This window comes from Plecotus auritus, assembly GCF_963455305.1.
Source record: "Plecotus auritus genome assembly, chromosome: 10".
NCBI lineage: Eukaryota > Metazoa > Chordata > Mammalia > Chiroptera > Vespertilionidae > Plecotus > Plecotus auritus.
In genome coordinates this window covers 12,380,831-12,401,340 of record NC_137785.1, presented here as the reverse complement: position 1 = coordinate 12,401,340, position 20,510 = coordinate 12,380,831, and the positions used below count along the sequence as shown (strand labels likewise).

Sequence of the window (20,510 nt, the reverse complement as noted above, 5' to 3'; positions counted from 1 at the left end):
CGGTGTCCAAATGCTTGAGCATCAATACCATTTATATTGCAGTGTGAGTCCAGGTATACCTGTTACCTAAACGCTGGCTCTGGGTTTTCTTTTCAAGGGGAGGAGGAACATCTTCCGAGGAAGAGGAAGTGTGGGGCCAGCTTCGTCTTTTTCGTATCATCTTTCAAGCTTCGTTGATCACCGTTAGAAATACCCTGTCCGCTATCTTGCTTAGTCCCCCGGTCACCTGTGAAAAACAGAGGGGAGACGCGGCCCAGGCACCAATAAAGGAGCCGGAAAGTGAACTGGGCTCCCCTTCCTGCTTCCTAGAAGGAGGGGTGTGAGTGTGTGGTGGCTGCGCTGGTGAGACGCACGTGCGGTGGGGAGATCAGGTTGTCAGCCCAGGGAGCCTCGGAAGTCAGTACAGCCTCACGCTTCTTTCTGGGAAAATCACAGGTTTGGGTGGAGCATTCGTAGGTACTTATGAAATCATGAATAAATAAACTAGTAAGTAAACGAAGGGTAGAAAATTCATTGCAAGACTGCCTCAGTGACGCCTTCCCCACGACCATGGCAGACATCAATAATCGATGACAGAATCTGTTTCCCTGTGAACCCAGACGCAACCTCTTGTTGTCCTTCCCCCCCTTCCCTCCTTCTTTTCTGCCTTTCTTTCTCCCTCTTTTTTAAAAAATATGTCTTTATTGATTTTCTTTTAGAGAGAGGGAGAAGAAGAGAGAAACATCAGTGTTCGAGAGAAATATCAATCAGTTGCCTCCCACAATCACCCTGGCTGGGGGAATCGAGACCCTGGGCATGTGCCCTGACCTGACAGGTGACATTTCAATGCACAAGACAGCGCTCAACCAACTGAGCCACACTGGCCAGGGCCCCCTTCCCCCTCCTCCCTTTCCTCTCCCCTTCCTTCTCCTCCCCTTCCTTGACCCCTCCTCCTTTCCTTCCTCCTCTTTCCCTCTTCTTTTCCTCCTCTTCCTTCTGCCCCTCTTCCTCTCTCCATCCCTCTACCCCTTGTTCGCCTCCCCCTCCTCCCTCTGCCTTTACTCCAGCTGATTCAACCATCCTGCCTCCCCTCCCAGTTCTCTTGGTATCTCACCACCCTACTTTATCTTCCTCAAAGCACCTTCCTGATCTGACCTTCTCTTAAGTAATTATTCTTTTCTTCTCCCTGCACCCTGGACTGTAAGCTCCAAGGAAGCGAACCCCTTGTCGCTGGGCTGTCTCCAGGACCTAGAATAACCCAGACTTATGGCAGGGGCATACACAGGAGCCCCTCGCCACAAGGGAGACCCAGGTGGGAAGGTCGGATTCATAAGATTCACTTAACTCATTCATAAGATCAATAATTTATGAATGAAATGTTATTAACTTAATTCAATAAAAAAAAATGTTTTAAATCCGTTTCTCAGCCTCACTCATCATGAGGCAGGATAGCAAGAAGCTGGGAAAATTCCTGGGCAGGTGGAATTCGGAAACCGAGACAGGACAGCTACACAGGCCAAACCATTGGAACGAAGTGCAGCCAGCTGGTGAATCGCGAGACCTCCTCTCCCCTCACCAAGGACACTTGAGAGCGACGGTTTACATCTCTCCTCCCCAACCAGAGAACACAGAGCTAATCCCCCTGGTCGGGGGGAGAGAACAGAGGCCCCCAGGTAATGCCCTGGTGCCCGCTGAACCCAAGGACAGATGAAGTCAGGGGAGCTCATAAAACCCACTAGAGCCAGACAGACCCAAGAGAAAACTAAAACAGCAAAGCCGACCAAAGAATAATCCCAAACCCCACTCTACGCTCCTTTGGATGCCTCAGTATGTTAAAAATACACCTGGAAAGCTGATGATTATACTCCCGAAACCCTCCTCTAAGAGTCTCACCTGCAGGAGGGAGATAAAACCCTTAAGATAAAAGATACCGGTGTGGGTTCCCTCTAGAGCAGTGGTTCTCAACCTTCCTAATGCCGCGACCCTTTAATACGGTTCCTCATGTTGTGGTGACCCCCAACCATAAAATTATTTTCGTTGCTACTTCATAACTGTAATTTACTACTGTTAATGAATCGTAATGTAAATATCTGTGTTTTCTGATGGTCTTAGGCTCTACAGTAGCAGGGTTGCCTAAGACCACTAAAAAACTCAGATATTTACATTACGATGCATAACAGTAGCAAAATTGCAGTTATGAAGTAGCAACAAAAATAATTTTATGGTTGGGGGTCACCACAACATGAGGAACTGTATTAAAGGGTCACGGCATTAGGAAGGTTGAGAACCACTGCTCTAGAACATGCCCATGCCCCTTCTCCAGCATGAACTTTTTCTTCCTCCTAAAAACTCTAGGGGTCCCCACCAGACTTGCAACCAGGGGAGCAGTGGGCAGCAGCAGCTCGTCCCAAGCTTACCCCCCACCCCGCCCCCAATCCTGTCTCCAAGGCCCCCTTTTCTCTGACTTCCCCGTGAGCTGACAGCAGCCTGCCTTGGCTCTCCTGTAGCTACTTCTGCCCTAAGCCCTTCCTGTGTCGCTGTCCCTGCTTTAATGAATGTACTCTCACAATCACCTGGACTCATGTTGTGAAATCTTTTCCGCACAAAGTCAGGAACCCACACTCCATTGGCCAGCCCGAGGCAGACCTGCTCTGGGCCCCAACCCTGTCCGGTGACACTCACATTTAATACTTAATTGTGGGAGAGAAACCAAGATGGCGGCATAGATAAACACCTGAACTGCTGCTTCGCACAACAACTTTAAAACTACAACTAAAAGACAAAACAGACATCATCCAGAACCACAGGAAGGCTGGCTCAGTGGAAATTCTACAACTAGAAGGGAAGAGAAAAGCACACTGAGACTCACAGGAGCTGCAGAAGGCAGAGGTACGGAGGTGCACGCGTGGAGAGAGCTGGCAACTGAGTACGCGGCTGTCTTTTTCAAGCGGGAGGGAGACAAAAGCTCCCAACTGCTCTGAACTCCAGTTCCAGGCGAGACTCTGGGGACCCAGACTCATATGGGGAGAAACTGGACTGTCTGGCAGTGGGCGGAACTCAAGGGCGGCTTTCTCTCAGAGGTGCTTGCAGCGATTACCGAGGGACACTGAGACCCAGGCCTCTTAGGGCAGGGCTGACGGGAAGCCATTGCTGTTTGCTCCGCCCTGAGACTCAGCCCCACCCCAGTTGTGCCCAGAGGCTTTTGCATGTGAATGGCCTGGTCCTTTGACCTAACAAACTGCAGCTGAGTCAGTGAGACCCAGAACATCCAAAAGAAGGCCCAAGGCCCCACAGCAGCTTGCATTGCTTCACAGCTGGGCCTCATCTGGGCACCTCCAAAACCCAAACAAAGAAGAGGAATCTGCAGATATCTCTGTAGCTCCTGCTGGGTGGCCTCAGGCAGAGGCTAAATTAGCACCTCCTTGGAGATCCAAGAGCCAGTGTACCCAGGGGTCAGAGTAGGACCATCCAGATTACAACTCCTCAGATCCATAAGGGACACACTCAGGGGACAGACTCAGCGAGCACCAAAGCCCCACTGAAGCAAGTCTAGCTTCATAAGGGTGTCTCCAGCACAGAAGTTCTCCCAGTGTAGACACAGCTGATCCTCACAGCCAATTGGCCTGGAGGTCAATTCCTCCCAGTGATACCAACAACAATCAAGGCTTAACTACAACAAGACTGTGCACACAGCCCACAAAGGGATGCACCAAGAGTGTCCACCTCAGGTGACTGGGGAGGCTGAGCCACTGGGCCCTATACGACGCCTAGCACACAAAGCCACTCTATCAACTCAGGGAAGCAGCCAAAATGCGGAGACAAAGAATCAGATCACAAATGAAAGAAATGGAGGAAAGCAAACGACTGGATTAGAGTTCAAAACCACGGTTATAAGGTTTTTCAAGAATTTCCTAGAAAAGGCTGATAAATTTAGTGAGACCCTCGAGGATATGAAAAAGGACCAACTAGAAATTAAGCATACACTGACTGAATTAAAAAAATAATATACAGAGATCCAACAGCAGACTAGAGGATCAAAAGAATCAATTCAAAGATTTGAAATACAAAGAAGCAAAAAACACCCAACCGGAAAAGAAAAAAGAATCCAAAAATATGAAGATAGTGTAAAGAGCCTCTGGGACAACTTCAAGCGTACCAACATCTGAATTATGGGGATGCCAGAAGAAGAGAGAGAGCAAGATACTGAAAACCTATTTGAAGAAATAATGACAGAAAACTTCCCCCACCTGGTGAAAGAAATAGACTTAAAAGTCCAGGAAGGACACAGAACCCCAAACAAAAGGAATCCAAAGAGGACCACACCAAGACACATCATAATTAAAATGCCAAGAGCAAAAGACAGAGAATATTAAAAGCAGCAAGAGAAAAACAGTTAGTTACCTACAAGGGAGCACCGATACAATTGTCAGCTGATTTCTCAACAGAAACTATGCAGGCCAGACGGGAGTGGCAATAAATATTCAAAGTGATGAATAGCAAGAACCTACAACCAAGATTACCCTGCAAACCTATCATTCAGAATTGAAGGGCAGATAAAGAGCTTCACAGATAAGAAAAAGCTAAAGGAGTTCATCACCGCCAAACCAGTATTATATGAAATGCTGAAATGTATTCTTTAAGAAGAGGAAGAAGAAGAAAAAGGTAAAGATAAAAATTATGAACAATAAATACATATCTATCAACAAGTGAATCTAAAAATCAAGTGAATAAAAAATCTGATGAACAGAATAAACTGGTGAATATAATAGAATCAGGGGCATAGAAAGGGAGTGGACTGACAATTCTTGGGGGGGAAGGGGTTTGGGGGATGAGGGAAGAGACTGGACAAAAATTGTTCACCTATGGATGAGGACAGTGGGGGGGGGGGGGGTAAGGGCAGAGGGTGGGGTGGGACCTGGATGGAGGGGAGCTATGGGGGGGAAAAAGAGGAACAATTGTAATAATCTGAACAATAAAAATTTATTTTAAAAAAATACTTAATCGCCACATATGGCTAGTGACTGCCAGAATGCAGGGCACAGATCAAGGACATTTCCACCATCGCTGAAAAGCCTATTTAATTGTGTGGTTCTAAAATATAACCTCCTTGCCCTAGCTAGTTTGGCTCAGTGGATAGAGCGTTGGCCTGCAGACTGAAGAGTCCCAGGTTCAATTCCGGCCAAGGGCACATGCCCGGGTTGTGGGCTCGATCCCAGTGGGGAGCTTACAGGAGGCAGCCGATCAATGATTCTCTCTCATCATTGATGTTTCTATCTTTCTCTCTCCCTCTCCCTTCGTTTCCAAAATCAATAAAAAAAACATATTTTTAAAAAATAAAACATTAAAATAAAATAAAATATAAGCTCCTTGAGGTCAAGTTCCTTATCAGTGCTCTACTTCCCTCACCTGACAGTGCCAGGCACACAGTAGGGACTCAGCAAATATGATACCGACTGCGTGAGGAAGGGGATGGGTGGGTGGGTGTAGAGATGGGATGGGATGGAGCTGGGACAGGAGGCAGAAGTCAGCTTTGAAAGGCGGGTCTGCATCATGTCACTGCTCTGCTCTGAACCCTCCAAGATCCTTAAAATGGCCTCGAAGAACAAACTCGCGTGATGGAACCCCTGACCCACGCTGACCCCTTGCTGTTGGCGGCAACGGGAACAGCACCCGGTGTTAGACCCTTGGGTCAGACCAGATTTTGGACCTTCAGTTCTGGCTGAGAAAGAATTCAGAGCCAAGACTCAAACCGTAAGAGAACATCGACTTAGAAAATCACAGAGGTGGAAGAAATGAGAGGTGAAGCCATGGGCTCGGAAAACCAGTTACGGAGGCCAAAGAAGGGCCCTCAGAGCTGAGGAGGGAGGAAGGTCATGGGAACACGCCTGGGGGAGCCTGAGGGGGAAAGGCAAGCCGTGGGTGTGCTCCTGGGCGGGAGACACCATGGGTCCTGCGTCCTAAGGGGTTAGGGTGGAGATTTGGGGGAGGTCCCAGGGGAAGATCTCAGTAGATTCTCCAGCTGCTTTCCAGGTGTATCCTTTCAGGACCGGAGTCCCCACTGTGTGACTGGCCGGCACCAGGACAGGGGTCATCAGTAAATGCAGTTGGTCCTGAAAGTAGCCATGGCCGTGGCATCCCTTGCCTGGTTTTGCTGCTTTTCTGGGCCTGGAGCTGAGATACAACAGAGGCCTGGATGTTGTCTCCAGCGGGGAGAAGGTCAGGGGGTCCAAACTGCATGGCCAGCGATGTGCTAGGGGAGCACCGGTCACCCTGGGACAAGCCCCCCCCCCCACCCAGGCCCTTAGGGCTTTTCACGCTGGTGACCTTCCGTACCCATCGTCCCTGCTCTGCTCATGTCTGTCTAACTGCCTCCCACACCTCCGCCCACCCTCTCCCGCCACCCTGGTCTCCTGGCCATTCCTCCGACACCCCAGGCACATTCCTGCTCAGGGCCTTTGCACGCACCCTGCACCGTGTCCCAGACGCTCACAGTCACGCCCCCGGGGCCCCTGTGGAATGAGGACTCCTCTGCATTCCCAGAGCCCCTCAAGCCCCTTTTCTGTTCCATCCCTCCCCAACCCCCCCACCCCCCATATCTCTTACCACCTTCTAACATTCTCAATACAATTACATTAGCTCCTTTACTTTGTCCGGTGGCTGTGTCCTCCCGTTACAGTGTAAGTTCCTGGGCCTGGTGTGTGGACTTGGATGAGCCTTGCCCATGACAAGCACTTCATGCATGCTGTTGAGTAAATGAAGGTAGAAGGAGGGTGGAGGCAGGGGAAAGCGAGTGAAGGGTAGGAAGCGTAAAATGCAGTGGTCTCAGGATGGTGAAGAAGGACAATGAGAGGCCACAGTAATGGGTTAATACATTACTCTGATTCCACTTTTTAAAAAAAAAAACACCACAGACTTTTAGTGTGTGTGTTTTTAAAATATATTTTTATTGATTTCAGAGAGGAAGGGAGAGGGAGAGAGAGAGAAACATCAATGATGGGAGAGAATCATGGATCAGCTGCCTCCTGCACGGCCCGCACTGGGGATTGAGCAGGAAACCTGGGCAGGCGCCCTTGACCAGGAATCAAACCGTGACCTCCTGGTTCCTAGGTCAGCGGTCCATCACTGAGCCTCGCCGGCCGGACTGACTGCACTTTTTAAACTTTTTAATTCTCTGCAACAGGCTATTGGAGCCGGCGGGCCATTCTGCGCATCTTCCTGCTGGATTTCAGAAGTGAGCACGACGTGGAGGAAGGCGGGAGCTGCACGCTGCAGGGGGCGGGCCTCTGCGTGACCGCAGCGTCCTGCTGGCAGGGAGCGGCGAGGAGGAGGACGCCTCGGTTCCGGTTCCGCAGCCTGGACCTGGGCCGCGGGTTCGGGGTGGAGCCTGGAGCCCACTGCCCAGCCACTCCCACGCAGCCCGGCAGAGGGCGTGGCGGAGGCGGGGCTCCCAGCAAGGGCTAGGGGGCGAGGGGGGCTGCTGGCCCCTCTCTCTCTTTGCAGGATGACATTTGCGGGGGATTAATTCCCTGGGGATCCGCTTAGCCTAAACCTTGATAATCTGATCTGTGGTTTAATTCAGTGGCCTGAGTCTCTTACCCAAGGACAAGGGAGCCGGAAGCCAGCGGGGAACGCAGACTGCGCCTCCCGAAATCGAGGACACGAGGGGGAGGGTAAACGCAGGTGATGCACCTTTAAGGACCATCTCCCAGCCCAGTCTCACGAGGGGCCCCGCGTCGGGCCTGTGATGGGCATCCTCCCTCTTGCCCAGGGAACTGAACGGAGGGCTTGGAGGCAGATGGAGGAGGAAGCGGGGAGGCAGAACTGTGTGCTGCCCTTTGTGAGGAGAACAGACCATTCGGCGGCGGAGGAAGAGGAGGCTGGGGACGAGGCGGGCAGAGGGCAGGGAGGGGGGAGTATGTGGCGTCACAAGATGGCGTTCATCACTGGAATTGTTTGGAGCGGCAACTGGACCCCAGTCCCATTCCCATTTCCATTCATAGATTCTTCCTCATTAATCCAGTTCTAGAGATGTCATTCCCCCCCCACCTTCCCCCCACCCCTGCCCCAACCGGGGCAAGGCGCTCACTTTCCCACCAACTTCATTCCAGGTCCCAACCCCCTCTCCCCTACCCCCCATGGGCATTCGGTCCTCATCCTCATGCTTGATCCCCGTCACCAGCGGCTGGAGTTCCCAGAACCTCCTCAGCGAGACATCATCTTCACAAACTCTGTGAACAAACGTCCTGGTGAGGCATCTACTCATAAGAGCAGCAACATCACCTTTCTGAGCCCTTCCTACTGTGGGGAACCACGTGGTCCTTGGGAAATTTCTTGACCCCTCTAGGCCTTGATTTCTTCATCAAGAAAAATGAGGCCCTAGCCTGTTTGGCTCAGTGGATAGAGTGTCGGCCTGCAGACTGAAGAGTCTCTGGTTCAATTCCAGTCAAGGGCACATGCCTGGGTTGTGGGCTCCATCCCTCGAAGGATCGTGCAGGAGGCAGCCGATCAATGATTCTCTCTCATCATTGATATTTCTGTCTCTCTCTCCCTCTCCCTTCCTCTTTGAAATTAATAAAGATATTTTTTTAAAAAATGAGAAGTTACCACCTGCTGCCGTGGCTCAGTGGTTAAGCGTTGACCTATGAACCCAGGAGGGTTCTAGCACGTGCCCAGGTTACGGCCTCAATCCCCAGTGGGGGGCGTGCAGGAGGCAGCCAGTCAATGATTCTCTCTCATCATTGATGTTTCTATCTCCCTCTCCCTCTCCCTTCCTCTCTGAAATCAATAAAAATATATTTTTTAAAAGAGAAATTACCTTATGTGGTTTTTAAGTGGTTCAACACTATAATGCTTACTAGAGGCCTGGTGCATGAATGCATGCATGGGTGGGGTCCAGCCAGCCTGCCCGATTGGGGCCCATTGGGGCGGGCCGGCTGAGGGGAGGGGCTGCAGGAGGTTGGCAAGGCAGACCCATCCCCCGGTTGAACTCCTGGTCAAACTCCCCGTGGAACTCCCGGTCGAGGGGACAATTTGCATATTACGCTTTTATTATATGGGATAAGTCACAGTACGTGTTAAATAAATAGTAATTATAAGTATCTTCTTTCATCTTTTCCACCAAGCCCAGAGGGGTAAGTACCACTTCGCAGATAAGCAAACCAAGGCCAGCGAGGTTGACCGATGGAGCCTGAGGTCATGTGGGCGGCGAGCGGGGAGCCCGGGCATGAACACAGTTGACCTGACTTTGCTGCGTGCGACCCACGCCGATGAGCCCACTGGCCCCACCCAGGTCTGGAGGTCAGCCTGTCCTGCCCTTGCCTGCGGTGGGCCTGAGGCTGGCTCCTCAAAGATCTATCTCCTGCCTCCTCCACATCCTCAGTGATGCCCGCTGGTCCCCTGGGCCTGGCCAGACCAGCGGGCACCCGGCCACACCTGCGACGTCGCAGCCATGCAGCAAATACTGACTAAGGATCGGGAATTACAGAGCCGAGGTGGCTCAGGCAAGACCCCTCGCTGCCCCTCAGGCCTTCACAGCCGAGGGGCAAACTCGAGTCAACACAGCAAGGTCTGGGGCGATAACTGCCTTTGGGGGTGAGCAGAGAGGTCTGTAAGGCTCCCCAGCTGGGACTAACCCCAGCTGAGGCTGAAGGGGAGGCACCCCCAGCTGAGGCTGAGACTGAAGGGGTGACACCCCCAGCTAAGGCTGAGGCTGAAGGGGCGCGTACCCCCAGCTGAGGCTGAGGCTGAAGGGGAGGCACCCCCAGCTGAGGCTGAGGCTGAAGGGGTGACACCCCCAGCTAAGGCTGAGGCTGAAGGGGCGCGTACCCCCAGCTGAGGCTGAGGCTGAAGGGGTGACACCCCCAGCTGAGGCTGAAGGGGAGGCACCCCCAGCTAAGGCTGAGGCTGAAGGGGCGCGCACCCCCACCTGAGGCTGAGGCTGAAGGGGGGCGAAGTCCTGAGGGCAGGTAAGACCTGGAAAGGCACTGATGACTCGGGGAAGGTGTGGAAGTGGAAGAACCCCAGGAGACAGGAGCAGGAGTGGGGGGAGCAGAGCAGGTGCCCAGGGTGCATCAGGCGTGGAAGTTGGCGGGGGCGGGGGCAGGGAGGTGGAAGGCACAGCTGAAGGGAAGGGTGGGGTCATGGGTGCACTTGAACATCAGACGAAGGGCGCTGGGCTTGGGCCTCTGGGCAGCAGTTAGATGCTGGGGTTTTTAATCAGAAAGTGCCATCATCAGAGCTTGACGGCCCCATTTGTCTCCCACACAAATGAGCTTCGCTCCCGATCTGTTTCATGCACCTGTTCCTCAGGCGAGGGATTGGGGGACAGCGATGAGGACTTGCTCTGTGGCCTCCGAAGGAAGCTGATGCAAGCTGTCGGGTCTCACGGACCCGCCCTCCTGCAGAGGCACGCACGGGAGGGGGGGGTTGTGGGGTTGTTGAGCCTGGCGAGCGAGGCGGGACACCTTCCAGGAGCATAACTAGGAGTCAGCCCGGAGCCCTGGCCGGTGGCACTGCTGGTGGGAGCACCAGCCCCAACACCAAAAGGCAAAAGGTTGCTGGTTTGATTCCCAACGTTTTGGGTTTGGTGAACGGAAGGCAACCAATCCATGTTTCTCTTTCACATCAATGATTTCTCTCTCTCTCTCTCTCTCTCAAATCAATTTTAAAATGACATTTCCTTGAGTGAGAATTTTTAAAAAAACAAAAAACATTAGCCAGGGGAAAGAGGTAGGGGTGTCCCAGGCAGGAACAGTGAAATGAGTGAGGACAGGAAGGCTCATTCGGTGCCTGCTTCCTTTTATTTTATTTTGATTTTTGTTCATTCTCACTCAAGGATCTTTCTTCCATTGCCTTTTTTTTAGAGAGAGTGGAAGGGAGAGAAGAGGGGGAGAGAGAAACATCTACGTGAGACAGACACATCGATTGGTTGCCTCTCACACACAACCCAACCGGGGTCGGGATCAAACCTGCCCTTGACCGGGAATTGAACCTGAGACCCTCTGGTGTGGGGGGCCGACGCTCTAATCCCTGAGCTACACTGACCAGGCAGTAATCCCTTTAATTTCCTCCAAAACTTTGGGAGAAAAGTGTCATCACCCCCATTTTGCAGATGTGAAAACTGACACTTGAAGTGAATGAGTGACGAGGCTAAGGCCACAGTTAGTAAGAGACTGAATTTAAACACCGTGAATCTGACCCCAGAGTCTCAGCTACTGGCTAGTCCACGCTCCATCTGATGGAACATTTTGTTCTGATGACAAAGGCACCCAGTGAACAAGGACGGGATGGGGCGGTGGCTGTGAGTCCTGCCCGAGCCTGGGCTCCTGGACACCGTGTCCCCGGGAGCAGCCAGGGGCAGAAGAGAGGAGAAGGGAGAGGCACTGAGGTCTTTGTTATTTATTTAATACTAGTGGCCCAGTGCACGAATTTCGTGCACGGGGGAGGGGGGGTGTCCCTCAGCCTGACCTGCACCCTCTCCAATCTGGGACCCCTCGGGGGATGTCCGACTGCCGGGGGATGTCCCTGTGGGATCAGGCCTAAACCGGCAGTCGGACATCCCTCTCGCAATCCAGGACCACTGGCTCCTAACCGCTCACCTGCCTGCCTGCCCAATCGCCCCTAACCACTCTGCCTGCCAGCCTGCTCACCTCCAACTGCCCCTCCTGCCAGGCCCCTAACTGCCCCCCCCCTCTGGCCTGATTGCCCCCAAATGCCCTCCCCTACTGGCCTCATGGCCCCCAACTGTCCTCCCGGCCAGAGGTGTTCCACGCCCAGCCCAGCTAGTGGCCCTCTCTGTGGCCAGGCACGGAACACTTGTCTCGCCGCCAGGGCAACACGCAAGCGTTCTGCACTATGGGCGCCACCATCTTTGTGGTGGAGTGACAGTCAGTTTGCATATCCCCTCTTTATTATATCGTCTTTTAATCCTCACCCGAGGATATTTTTTCCACTGATTTCTTGGAGAGAGTGGAAGGGAGGGAGAAAGGAGAGAGAGAAACATCGACGTGAGAGAGACACATCAATTGGTTGCCTCCCATTCACGCCGTGACCAGGGTCAAGTATGGAAGCTGCAACCGAGGTACATGCCCTTGACCAGGAGTCAAACCATCAAACCCGGGATCCTCGGTGTGCAGGCCCACGCTCCAACCACCGAGCCAAACCAGCCGGGGCAACGCCAAGGTCTTTGAAATGACGTGGGCAGAAAGGGCTGCAACAAAAACCCTCCCCAAACCTGCCCACCCCCAACCTGAAGCTGGGGCAGGAGCGGGGAGGAGCAGCCGACTTGGGGAATCACACAGGGTGCAGGAGCTGGCAGCGTCACCTTCAAAGTCCACGGTGCCATCTCCATTCACGTCGACTTCCTGGACCACCTCGGCAAGCTCCCGCGGGCTGAGCTCCTCCCCCAGCAGCCTCTGCATGGCCTGCCGCAGCTCTCCCAGGGTGATGGCCCCGTCGCCGTTGGTGTCAAACTGAAGAGGAGCAGGAGGGGACAGTGCAGTTGACCCTTTGAATGACTTGGAGGCGAGGGGCGCCGACCCCCTGCCCAGTCAAAAGCCTGCCTGTGACTTGATTCCCCCCAAACTCAATGACTAATAGTCCCCTGCTTACTGCAAGCCTCACCCATACATAAACCCTTCCGTCAACACCGATTTTGTATGTTATGTGTGTTGTACACTGTATTCTTACAACACAGTAGGCTAGAGAAAGTGGTATAAAAAAAAATCATGCCCTAGCCCCCGTAGTCGGCAAACTGTGGCTCGCGAGCCACATGCGGCTCTTTGGCCCCTTGAGTGTGGCTCTTCCACAAAATACCACGGCCTGGGCGAGTCTATTTTGAAGAAGTGGCATTAGAAGAAGTTTAAGTTTAAAAAATTTGACTCTCAAAAGAAGTTTCAATCGTTGTACTGTTGATATTTGGCTCTGTTGACTAATGAGTTTGCTGACCACTACCCTAGCCGGTTTGGCTTAGTGGATAGAGCACTGGCCTGCGAACTGAAAGGTCCCAGGTTCGATTCCGGTCAAGGGCACATGCCTGGGTTGTGGGCGCGATCCCCAGTAAGGGGCATGCAGGAGGCAGCCAATTAATGATCCTCTTTCATCATTGATGTTTCTATCTCTCTCTCCATCTCCCTTCCTCTCTGAAATCAGTAAAAATATATTTAAAAATAAATAAATTTTTTAAATATCATAAGATTCATCTGTCAGTTTTTTCAAATGATCACAAATTTCCAAAAATTTTCCAATATATGTATTGAAAAAAAGCCACAGACAGGGTGTCCCCCAAAAATGTATACACACTTTAGCAGCTGACAGCTCAATTTAGAAATGAAATGTATTTTAATAACCACTGCCTTTATAATTATTCAAAATGTGTGTGTACATTGGGGGGGGACGCCCCATAAAAGTGGACCCGTGCAGTTTAAACCTGTGTTGTTCAAGGGTCAACTTTACTAGCAATGAGGAGAATGATGATGATGATGATGATGATGATAAAAACAAAGCAGTGTTTACTGATCACTTATTGTGACTAAAGAACTAAGCTAAGAGCTTTTTAAAATATATGTTTTTATTGATTTGTAGAGAGAGAGTAAGGGAGAGGGATAAAGAGATGGAAACGTCGATGAGAAAAAAACATCGATTGGCTGCCTCCTGCACGCCCCCTACTGGCTAAGCCAAGAGCTTCTGCCCGTTGTCACCCATGAGAATGTCACCTCCTGGAAGGAAGGTAATTTGACCGCCTCTGTTACTGCTCCGCCCTCAGTCTCCAGACGGTGCCTTCCACACGGTCGCACTGGGTAATATTTGCTGAGTTAATTAATTGCCTCCAAGCCTGCACACTGCACGCCCTCCACCAATTTACCTGGGCTTCTTGTCCGCTCTCTGTCCACAGTGCATTGGAGAGCCAACCACCCTCTCCTGCTATGCTGATGCTAACCCAGCGCGGCCACAGTCATCTCTGGTCTGGATTATGGCAACAGCCTCCTAACTGGTCTTCTGGTTCCCATCGCAGTCCTACAGGGTCTGTGTTCACATATCAGCACTTCACATTCACGTTCATTTAAAACCTAAATCTGCCCTTGCCGATTTGGCTCAGTGGATAGAGCGTTGACCTGCGCACTGAAGGGTCCCGGGTTCAATTCCAGTCAAGGGCACATGTCCGGATTGCAGGCTCCATCCCCAGTAGGGAGCGTGCAGGAGGCAGCCGATCAATGATTCTCTCTCATCATTGAAGTTTCCCTCGCTCTCTCTCTCCCTCTCTTCTTCTCTGAAATCAATAAAAAATATTTAAAAATAAAAACATAAAAATAAAATATAAATCTGCCTTGGCCAGTGTTGCCAAATGGTTAGAGTGTTGGTACTCGCACTGATGGGTTGGTTGCAAGTTTGATTCCCGCCCCGGTCAGGGCGCATGCAGGAGGCAACCAGTCAGTGTGTCTCTCCCACATTGATGTTTTTCGCTCTCTCTCTCCCCTCTCCCTCCCTTCCACTCTCTCTAAAAACCAATGGGGAAAAAATATTCTTAGGTGAGGATTAACAACAACAACAACAAGTACAGGGGTCAAACCCACAACCCTGGCTCATTGGGACAACACTCCAACCAACGGGAGACTCACGTACCCATGTTGTTCTAAACGAATGTGTTCCAATAGTTGAATCAAGCATTCTTTTTTAAAAATATATATTTCTTTATTGATTTCAGAGAGGAAGAGAGAAGGAGAGAGAGACAGAAACATCAACGATGAGAGAGAACCACTGATCGGCTGCCTCCCACACACTCCCCACTGGGGATCAAGCCACAACCCAGGCATGTGCCCTTGGCCAGAATCGAACCTGGGACTCTTCCGTCCGCAGGCTGATGCTCTATCCACTGAGCCAAGCCGGCTAGGGCTCAAGCATTCTTTTTAAATTGAAACAAATTGAATTTCTAGTCAACCGACTATCCATGAGAATTAAACAAATAACTTGCGTGGAATTAATCAACATTAGATAAAATTAACAATTCAGTCCCTCAGTCACGCTTGCCATGCTTCAAAGGCTCGATTGCCACGTGGCCAGCGGCCGCCGTCCTGGACAGAGTGGGTCCATGGCCACGGGAAGTTCTGCTGGATGCTGCAGCTCTAGGTCTCTCCATGAAGCGGGAGCTTGAACCCCACAGCGAGTAGGTGGGCCCTCCCAGGGTTTCGGACCCTCGTTGGCCTGGCTCCAGAGTCTTACCTTCCAAACCCCATACTATCCTACGTTTTTGCCTCATATGGCTGAAAGCTCTCTGAGTGAGGAAAGCATTTAGTCGGGGTGGGAGTGAATGAACTTCAGCCAGTCCCACGCTCCCTGGATCTCATTTTTAAAGCATCTCTTTTCTGCAACACATGCATTAAACCACATGATCTGTGCCTCCCTTGTGGGATCTCACATTTTTTTATTCTGTCTTCTTATTACACACTAGCAGACGAGGGGTCCTAATGTGTCTTGGAGATTCCAGGATCTTGGGTAAGATTTGTAATATCCATGAGCCTCAGGCTCCTCATATTTATGATTAAGATGACAACTGGCCCTGGCCAGGTAGCTCCGTTGGTTAGAGCATCGACCCAGTATACCAAGGCAGTGGGTTCAATCCCCGGTCAGGGCACATTCAAGAAGCAACCAATGGATGCATAAATAAGTGGAACAGCAAATCCATGTTTCTCTCTCTCCCTTCCTCTCGCTCTCTCTAAAATAAATAAACAAAAAATGTAAGAGATAAATGACTGATTCAACCCGGGACTTGTATGCATGCATATTAGCATAACCAACAGACACGGACACTGGGGCGGTAGGGGGCTTGTCCTGGGGGGTGGGAGTGGTGGGGGGGGCAGTCAATCGGGGGAAAGAAGACATAGGTAATACTTTAAACAATTAAAAAAGAGAGAGAGAGAGAAATGACTACTAACTCCTGCCCTGATTTGCGAGGGTTACGTTCGATAAAATAGGTAGAGGACTTTGTCCATGGCAAGGGCTTCAGATATGTTATTTTCCTTCCCTATAAATCCACCATAGCTAGAAAAACAGTTGGTTTGGGTGGGCTCTGTCCATGGTTAATGCCAAGTCATTGGCCTCTGGGTGAGCTTGAGCCACCCCCGAATGGTGAAACCTCAACTCACTTCCTTGAAGGCATCTCTCATCTCCTGGACGCCAATCATCCCTGCCGTTTCTGCAAGCAATTTGGGGGTCATCAGCTCCACAAAGTCGTCAAAGTCGATGCGGCCGCCCACTGGGGAAGGAGAGGCAGGCCTGGTGAGGTCCGCATGCCCTGCCCCCCATTACTCCCCTTTGCCCTTCAGGTCTGTCCAAGACATAGACCTTCTCCGGTCTCTCTGCCTTCTGACTTCTCTCTCAGCCAATGCAAACCCTCGGGACTCTCTGATCTGAACTGGGTGGAGGAGTATGGTGTGGGGGGAGGAGCTAACTGTCCGTGTAGCCTGGAATAAACCTCTTTGTTGCTTCACATCTACGCTCCCTCGTCTGTAGAAGGGAGAGTGAATTAAATGAGCACCAAAGTCTCTTCCAGATGTGAATACTTCCATGTCCTTGAATTCAACCCTGTTTACTCAGTAACATGCCCAAGGCAAACCCAACTTCCAGTTGCTATCCGAAAAAAATAAAGAAATAAACATCCTTTTTGCAACACTATTCATCGACACTAGCTCCAAGTCCAATTTTGTTTCCAGCATCAAAAGCAGTTCCAATCTTGCCTGACCCAGCATGGCTCAGTGATTGAGCATTGACCTATGAACTAGGAGGTCACAGTTCAATTCCCGGTCAAGGGCACATGCCCAGGTTGCTGGCTCAATCCCCAGTGTGGGGTGTGCGGGAGGCGGCTGGTCAATGATTCTCTCTCATCATTGATGTTTCTCTCTCTCTCTCCCTCACCCTTCCTCTCTGAAATAAAAAATACATATATATATTTTTTTTAAAAAAAAAGCAGTTCCAATCTTGTGCTCCACTGATGAATCTTGGCAGTGATAGTAATAACCGAGATTTCATAAGCATTTACTGGAAGCTAAGCCTTTACCTGCGTTAGCATCTTTATCCCTTCCTACCCACAGTCTCATGAAGTAAGGAGTGATATAGTCTTCACTCAACAGATGGGGAAACTGAAAAAAAAAAAATGTTGAGAGTCCCGGGGCTTAACTCCACTTTTCAAAATGACCACATTAGTAAATAATAGACTGGGGCTTGAACCCAAATCTATCCCTAGGAGTCACCATTTTAACCACTTCAATGCTGCCTCCCTAAGAACAGTCCCTCTTACCCTCCTCCCTATCCCCAACTACTCTCAGCCTCTCTATCCTTACCAGTCACACCCTTAGCCCTCCCCTCGCCCCAGTACTTGCTCCCATTCCCCAGCCTCACAGTTCATGCGGATTTGTTGGCCCAATTCAGTCAGTTCCATCTCCGTGGGCATGTAACCCATTGTCCTCATGAGATTTCCCAAGTCCTTGCAAGAGATGAACCCATCTCGGTCCTTGTCGAACTCAAGAAATGCCTCCCGGAGCTCTGAAAGTTAAGAGGGAAGAACTTTGGAGGAACTCAAAACCGTCAATGGGGAAGTGTTGGCGTCCCTTGAAACCATCAATGAGGCACAGACTAGAGACTCCTCAAAGGAGAACACGTTTTTAAAAGCCAATATTTCAAGAAGGAGTGATGTATGAAATGTGTTAGCAAGAAGCCACCAAACGGTGGCAATGAAGTCCTCCCAAGTCTTGGGCGAAGTTATGGGAAAGCTCAAAACCATCAAAAGAAGAACCAATAATTTTCTATTCATTCTGAAACTCATGTGTCCCCCATGGGTCTCTGAGACACCCGGGGGTGGGTATGCCTTCTAAATATTTGGGAGGTACCTACACTGCCATGAGAAAGGGTTCCACAAAATCACCGCTGAGTGGAAGGAGAGCAATGTAAACTTTTCATGTGAGAGGACTTACACTGAACAGCACGAAGGGACAGAGAGCAGGCAAGTGGGTGGATGGTGATGTGGGGGCATTTGGTGGGGAGGGTGTTACCTTCGATCTCATCTTGTCCGAGTGGTCGTTCCTGGAGAGGAAGGCAAGGGAGATGGAATTTGGAGAGAGGGTCAGGGATCCAACATTCAATTCTCCAAACATGTGCCCTTGTTCTCCCAAGCTATTCTTCCCCCTTTCCTGTCTCTCCTCCAGTCCCTGCTCCCTCCACCCCTCTCCTCTTCCTTCTCCTGTCCCCTGACTCCCATTCCACAGCTATCGCCCTCTTTCTCACCCTCTCATTGCCTCTCTCCCATCCTTGAATCTTGATCTCTCTCCCTCCGCCTTTCCCAAGAGACAGCCATCCCATTGTGCCGACCGGGAGCTCAGAGGCCATCGAATCCAACCCCTCCTTCTCCAGATGAAGAAGGTGAGTCTCACAATCACAGCTAATGTGTTCTGATAGCTGACTATGCCGGGCAGCTTCCACAATCACGTCCTTTAAACCTCAGCACCGCTCTGTGAGGTCGGCCCAAAGACCATTCCCATCTTATTGAAGAGGAAGCTGAGGAACAGAGAGGTAAGGGAGCCCAAGGTCACACAGCTCTGGCTGCCGCGAGTGCTGAGATGTGGATTCAGGGCTCCTGGCTCCCAGGTCAGAATTCTTTCCACCACAGCCCACTGATCCTTTCTCCCAAGAGTTAGAATCCCTTTGTGTGGGACCAATGTCCAGTGGAGGCCAGGAGGGATGATCAGTGTCAGCAGGACCAATTCCTAAAACCTTTAAGAATTTCCAGTCATTTCTGCTGCCACCCATCCTGGGCATACCTGAAGGGCCAGGCTTGGCTAGGAGGCCCGCCACCTGGGAAACTCCACCCACCTCTGGTCTCTTTCACCCCTTCTTCCCCTTGTCCTTGGAGCCTGGCCCCTAGCTTCTTTCTTATCATCCCCTCCCCCTTATGTCCCCTCCCTCTCTCTCTGTTATTACTATTAGACTTGCGAACACATTCGTGCACCGGCGGGGTCCCTCGGGCCGAAACTGGCAGTCGGACATCCCCCGAGGGATGTCATAGCGCACGAAGCGGCAGGCGGCCAGGGAAGAGCCGGAGCCCGGCCCCACTGTGCCTGCTGCCTCCGCTCGGTAGCGCTGCCCTGGAGGCGGGAGAGGCTCACGCCACAGCTGCGCTTGCCAGCCGTGAGCCCGGCTTCTGGCTCCCCGGTCGGTCAGCTGAGCAGCACTCCCAGGGGGAAGCTCCTGCATTGAGTGTCTGCCCCCTGGTGGTCAGTGTGCATCACAGCGACCCGTTGACCAGTCGTTCGGTTGTCCGGTCGTCCAGTCATCCAGTTGCTTAGGCTTTTATATATGTAGATCTAGAGCAGCTTTGGGCAAACTACGGCCCACGGGCCGGATCCGGCTGTTCTATCGGGTTCTCTTGCTCTGCCCTCCACTCCTTTACTTTGAATTTATATTAGTTCACACAAACACTCCAACCATGCTTTTGTTCCGGCCCTCCGGTCCAGTTTAAGAACCCATTGTGGCCCTCGAGTCAAAAAGTTTGCCCACCCCTTATCTAGAGCCTAACAAAAGGTGCCCATTGGAACAAACAGACCTGGCCCTGCCACAGTGATTGCATAAGCTTAACCCAAGTGACTTCATGTCTCAGCCTCAGTCTCCTCATCTGTAAAATGGGAATGAAAGTATTACCGACCTCAGTCGTTCTGAGGACTCAGTGACATCAGGACGCAAAGCCCTTGGCACAGGGCTAGGCACATAGCAGTGACTTAATGAGTGCCAGCTACCCTCACCATCATCACCACTGAGGGTGTCCACAGGAAAAAAGGTGGTTCCGATACTGACATCATCCCAGTTCCCCTTCCATTTTCTTCACCCCCTTCACCTCCCCCTTCCACCCTCACCCATGTCACTGACCCTCGTGTCCCCAGCGTGCTCCCTGGAGCCTCCTCTCCTCGGGTCATGCTCCCCTACCTGTTCCCTGTTCCACTGCGCTCATGTTGTCCCGCCCGCCATCCTTCCCACTGTCCCCATCTCACCCGCTGCTTCTCAGCGATGCCTTTCCGCAGGAAGATGCAGGCGGGGCCCATGGGGAACTGCATGGAGGGGCCGGGCAGAGCTCACCAGGCACCAATCTCAAGACGGCTCCCCTCCTCCTGGTCCCCCTCAGTGGCTCAGCCTCCTTATCTTCTCTATCACTTCTTTGCCTGTCCTGGCCTCTTCCAGGCTGCCTGGGTCCCAGAGCTGTGGCAGCTGGGGCGGAAAGCTCCTCGGGTTGGGGAGGGATCAGAGTGTCCCTGCCTCCCCATCTGGCTCCACTGAGACAGAGGGACAGCTGGTCTCAGGATCTGACCTTTTATCCCCAGAATGGAATTAGAGTTAAAAACTGGGGATTAGAGCCAAGGGCATCCGTTCATTAGGTGTCTCAACCAGGGTGGCGTCACTCGAAGCCTGGCCCCTGCTGGCCTCTGGGCATGTGAAGACAGAGAGGACTTCACACAGCGATGACCTTGCATTGCTTGCTGTGTGCCCAGCCCTGT

At 51.6% G+C, this 20,510-nt stretch overlaps 1 protein-coding gene across 2 annotated transcripts; it reads right to left on the bottom strand.

Moving 5' to 3' along the window:
• Positions 1-8,181: 8,181 nt before the first annotated feature.
• CABP5 (calcium binding protein 5) lies at positions 8,182-20,072 on the bottom strand (the record flags this gene model as incomplete). Of its 2 annotated transcripts, none has more annotated exons than XM_080644743.1 (6): positions 8,182-8,207; positions 12,302-12,449; positions 16,119-16,228; positions 17,371-17,514; positions 18,021-18,051; positions 20,010-20,072. In XM_080644743.1, the coding sequence occupies 6 exons, from the start codon at positions 20,070-20,072 to the stop codon at positions 8,182-8,184; spliced, it is 522 nt and encodes a 173-aa protein (XP_080500869.1). The 2 variants fall into 2 exon arrangements, with proteins under 2 accessions (XP_080500869.1, XP_080500870.1); XM_080644744.1 differs by having other exon boundaries at positions 18,021-18,048.
• Between the last annotated feature and the right edge of the window lie 438 nt (positions 20,073-20,510).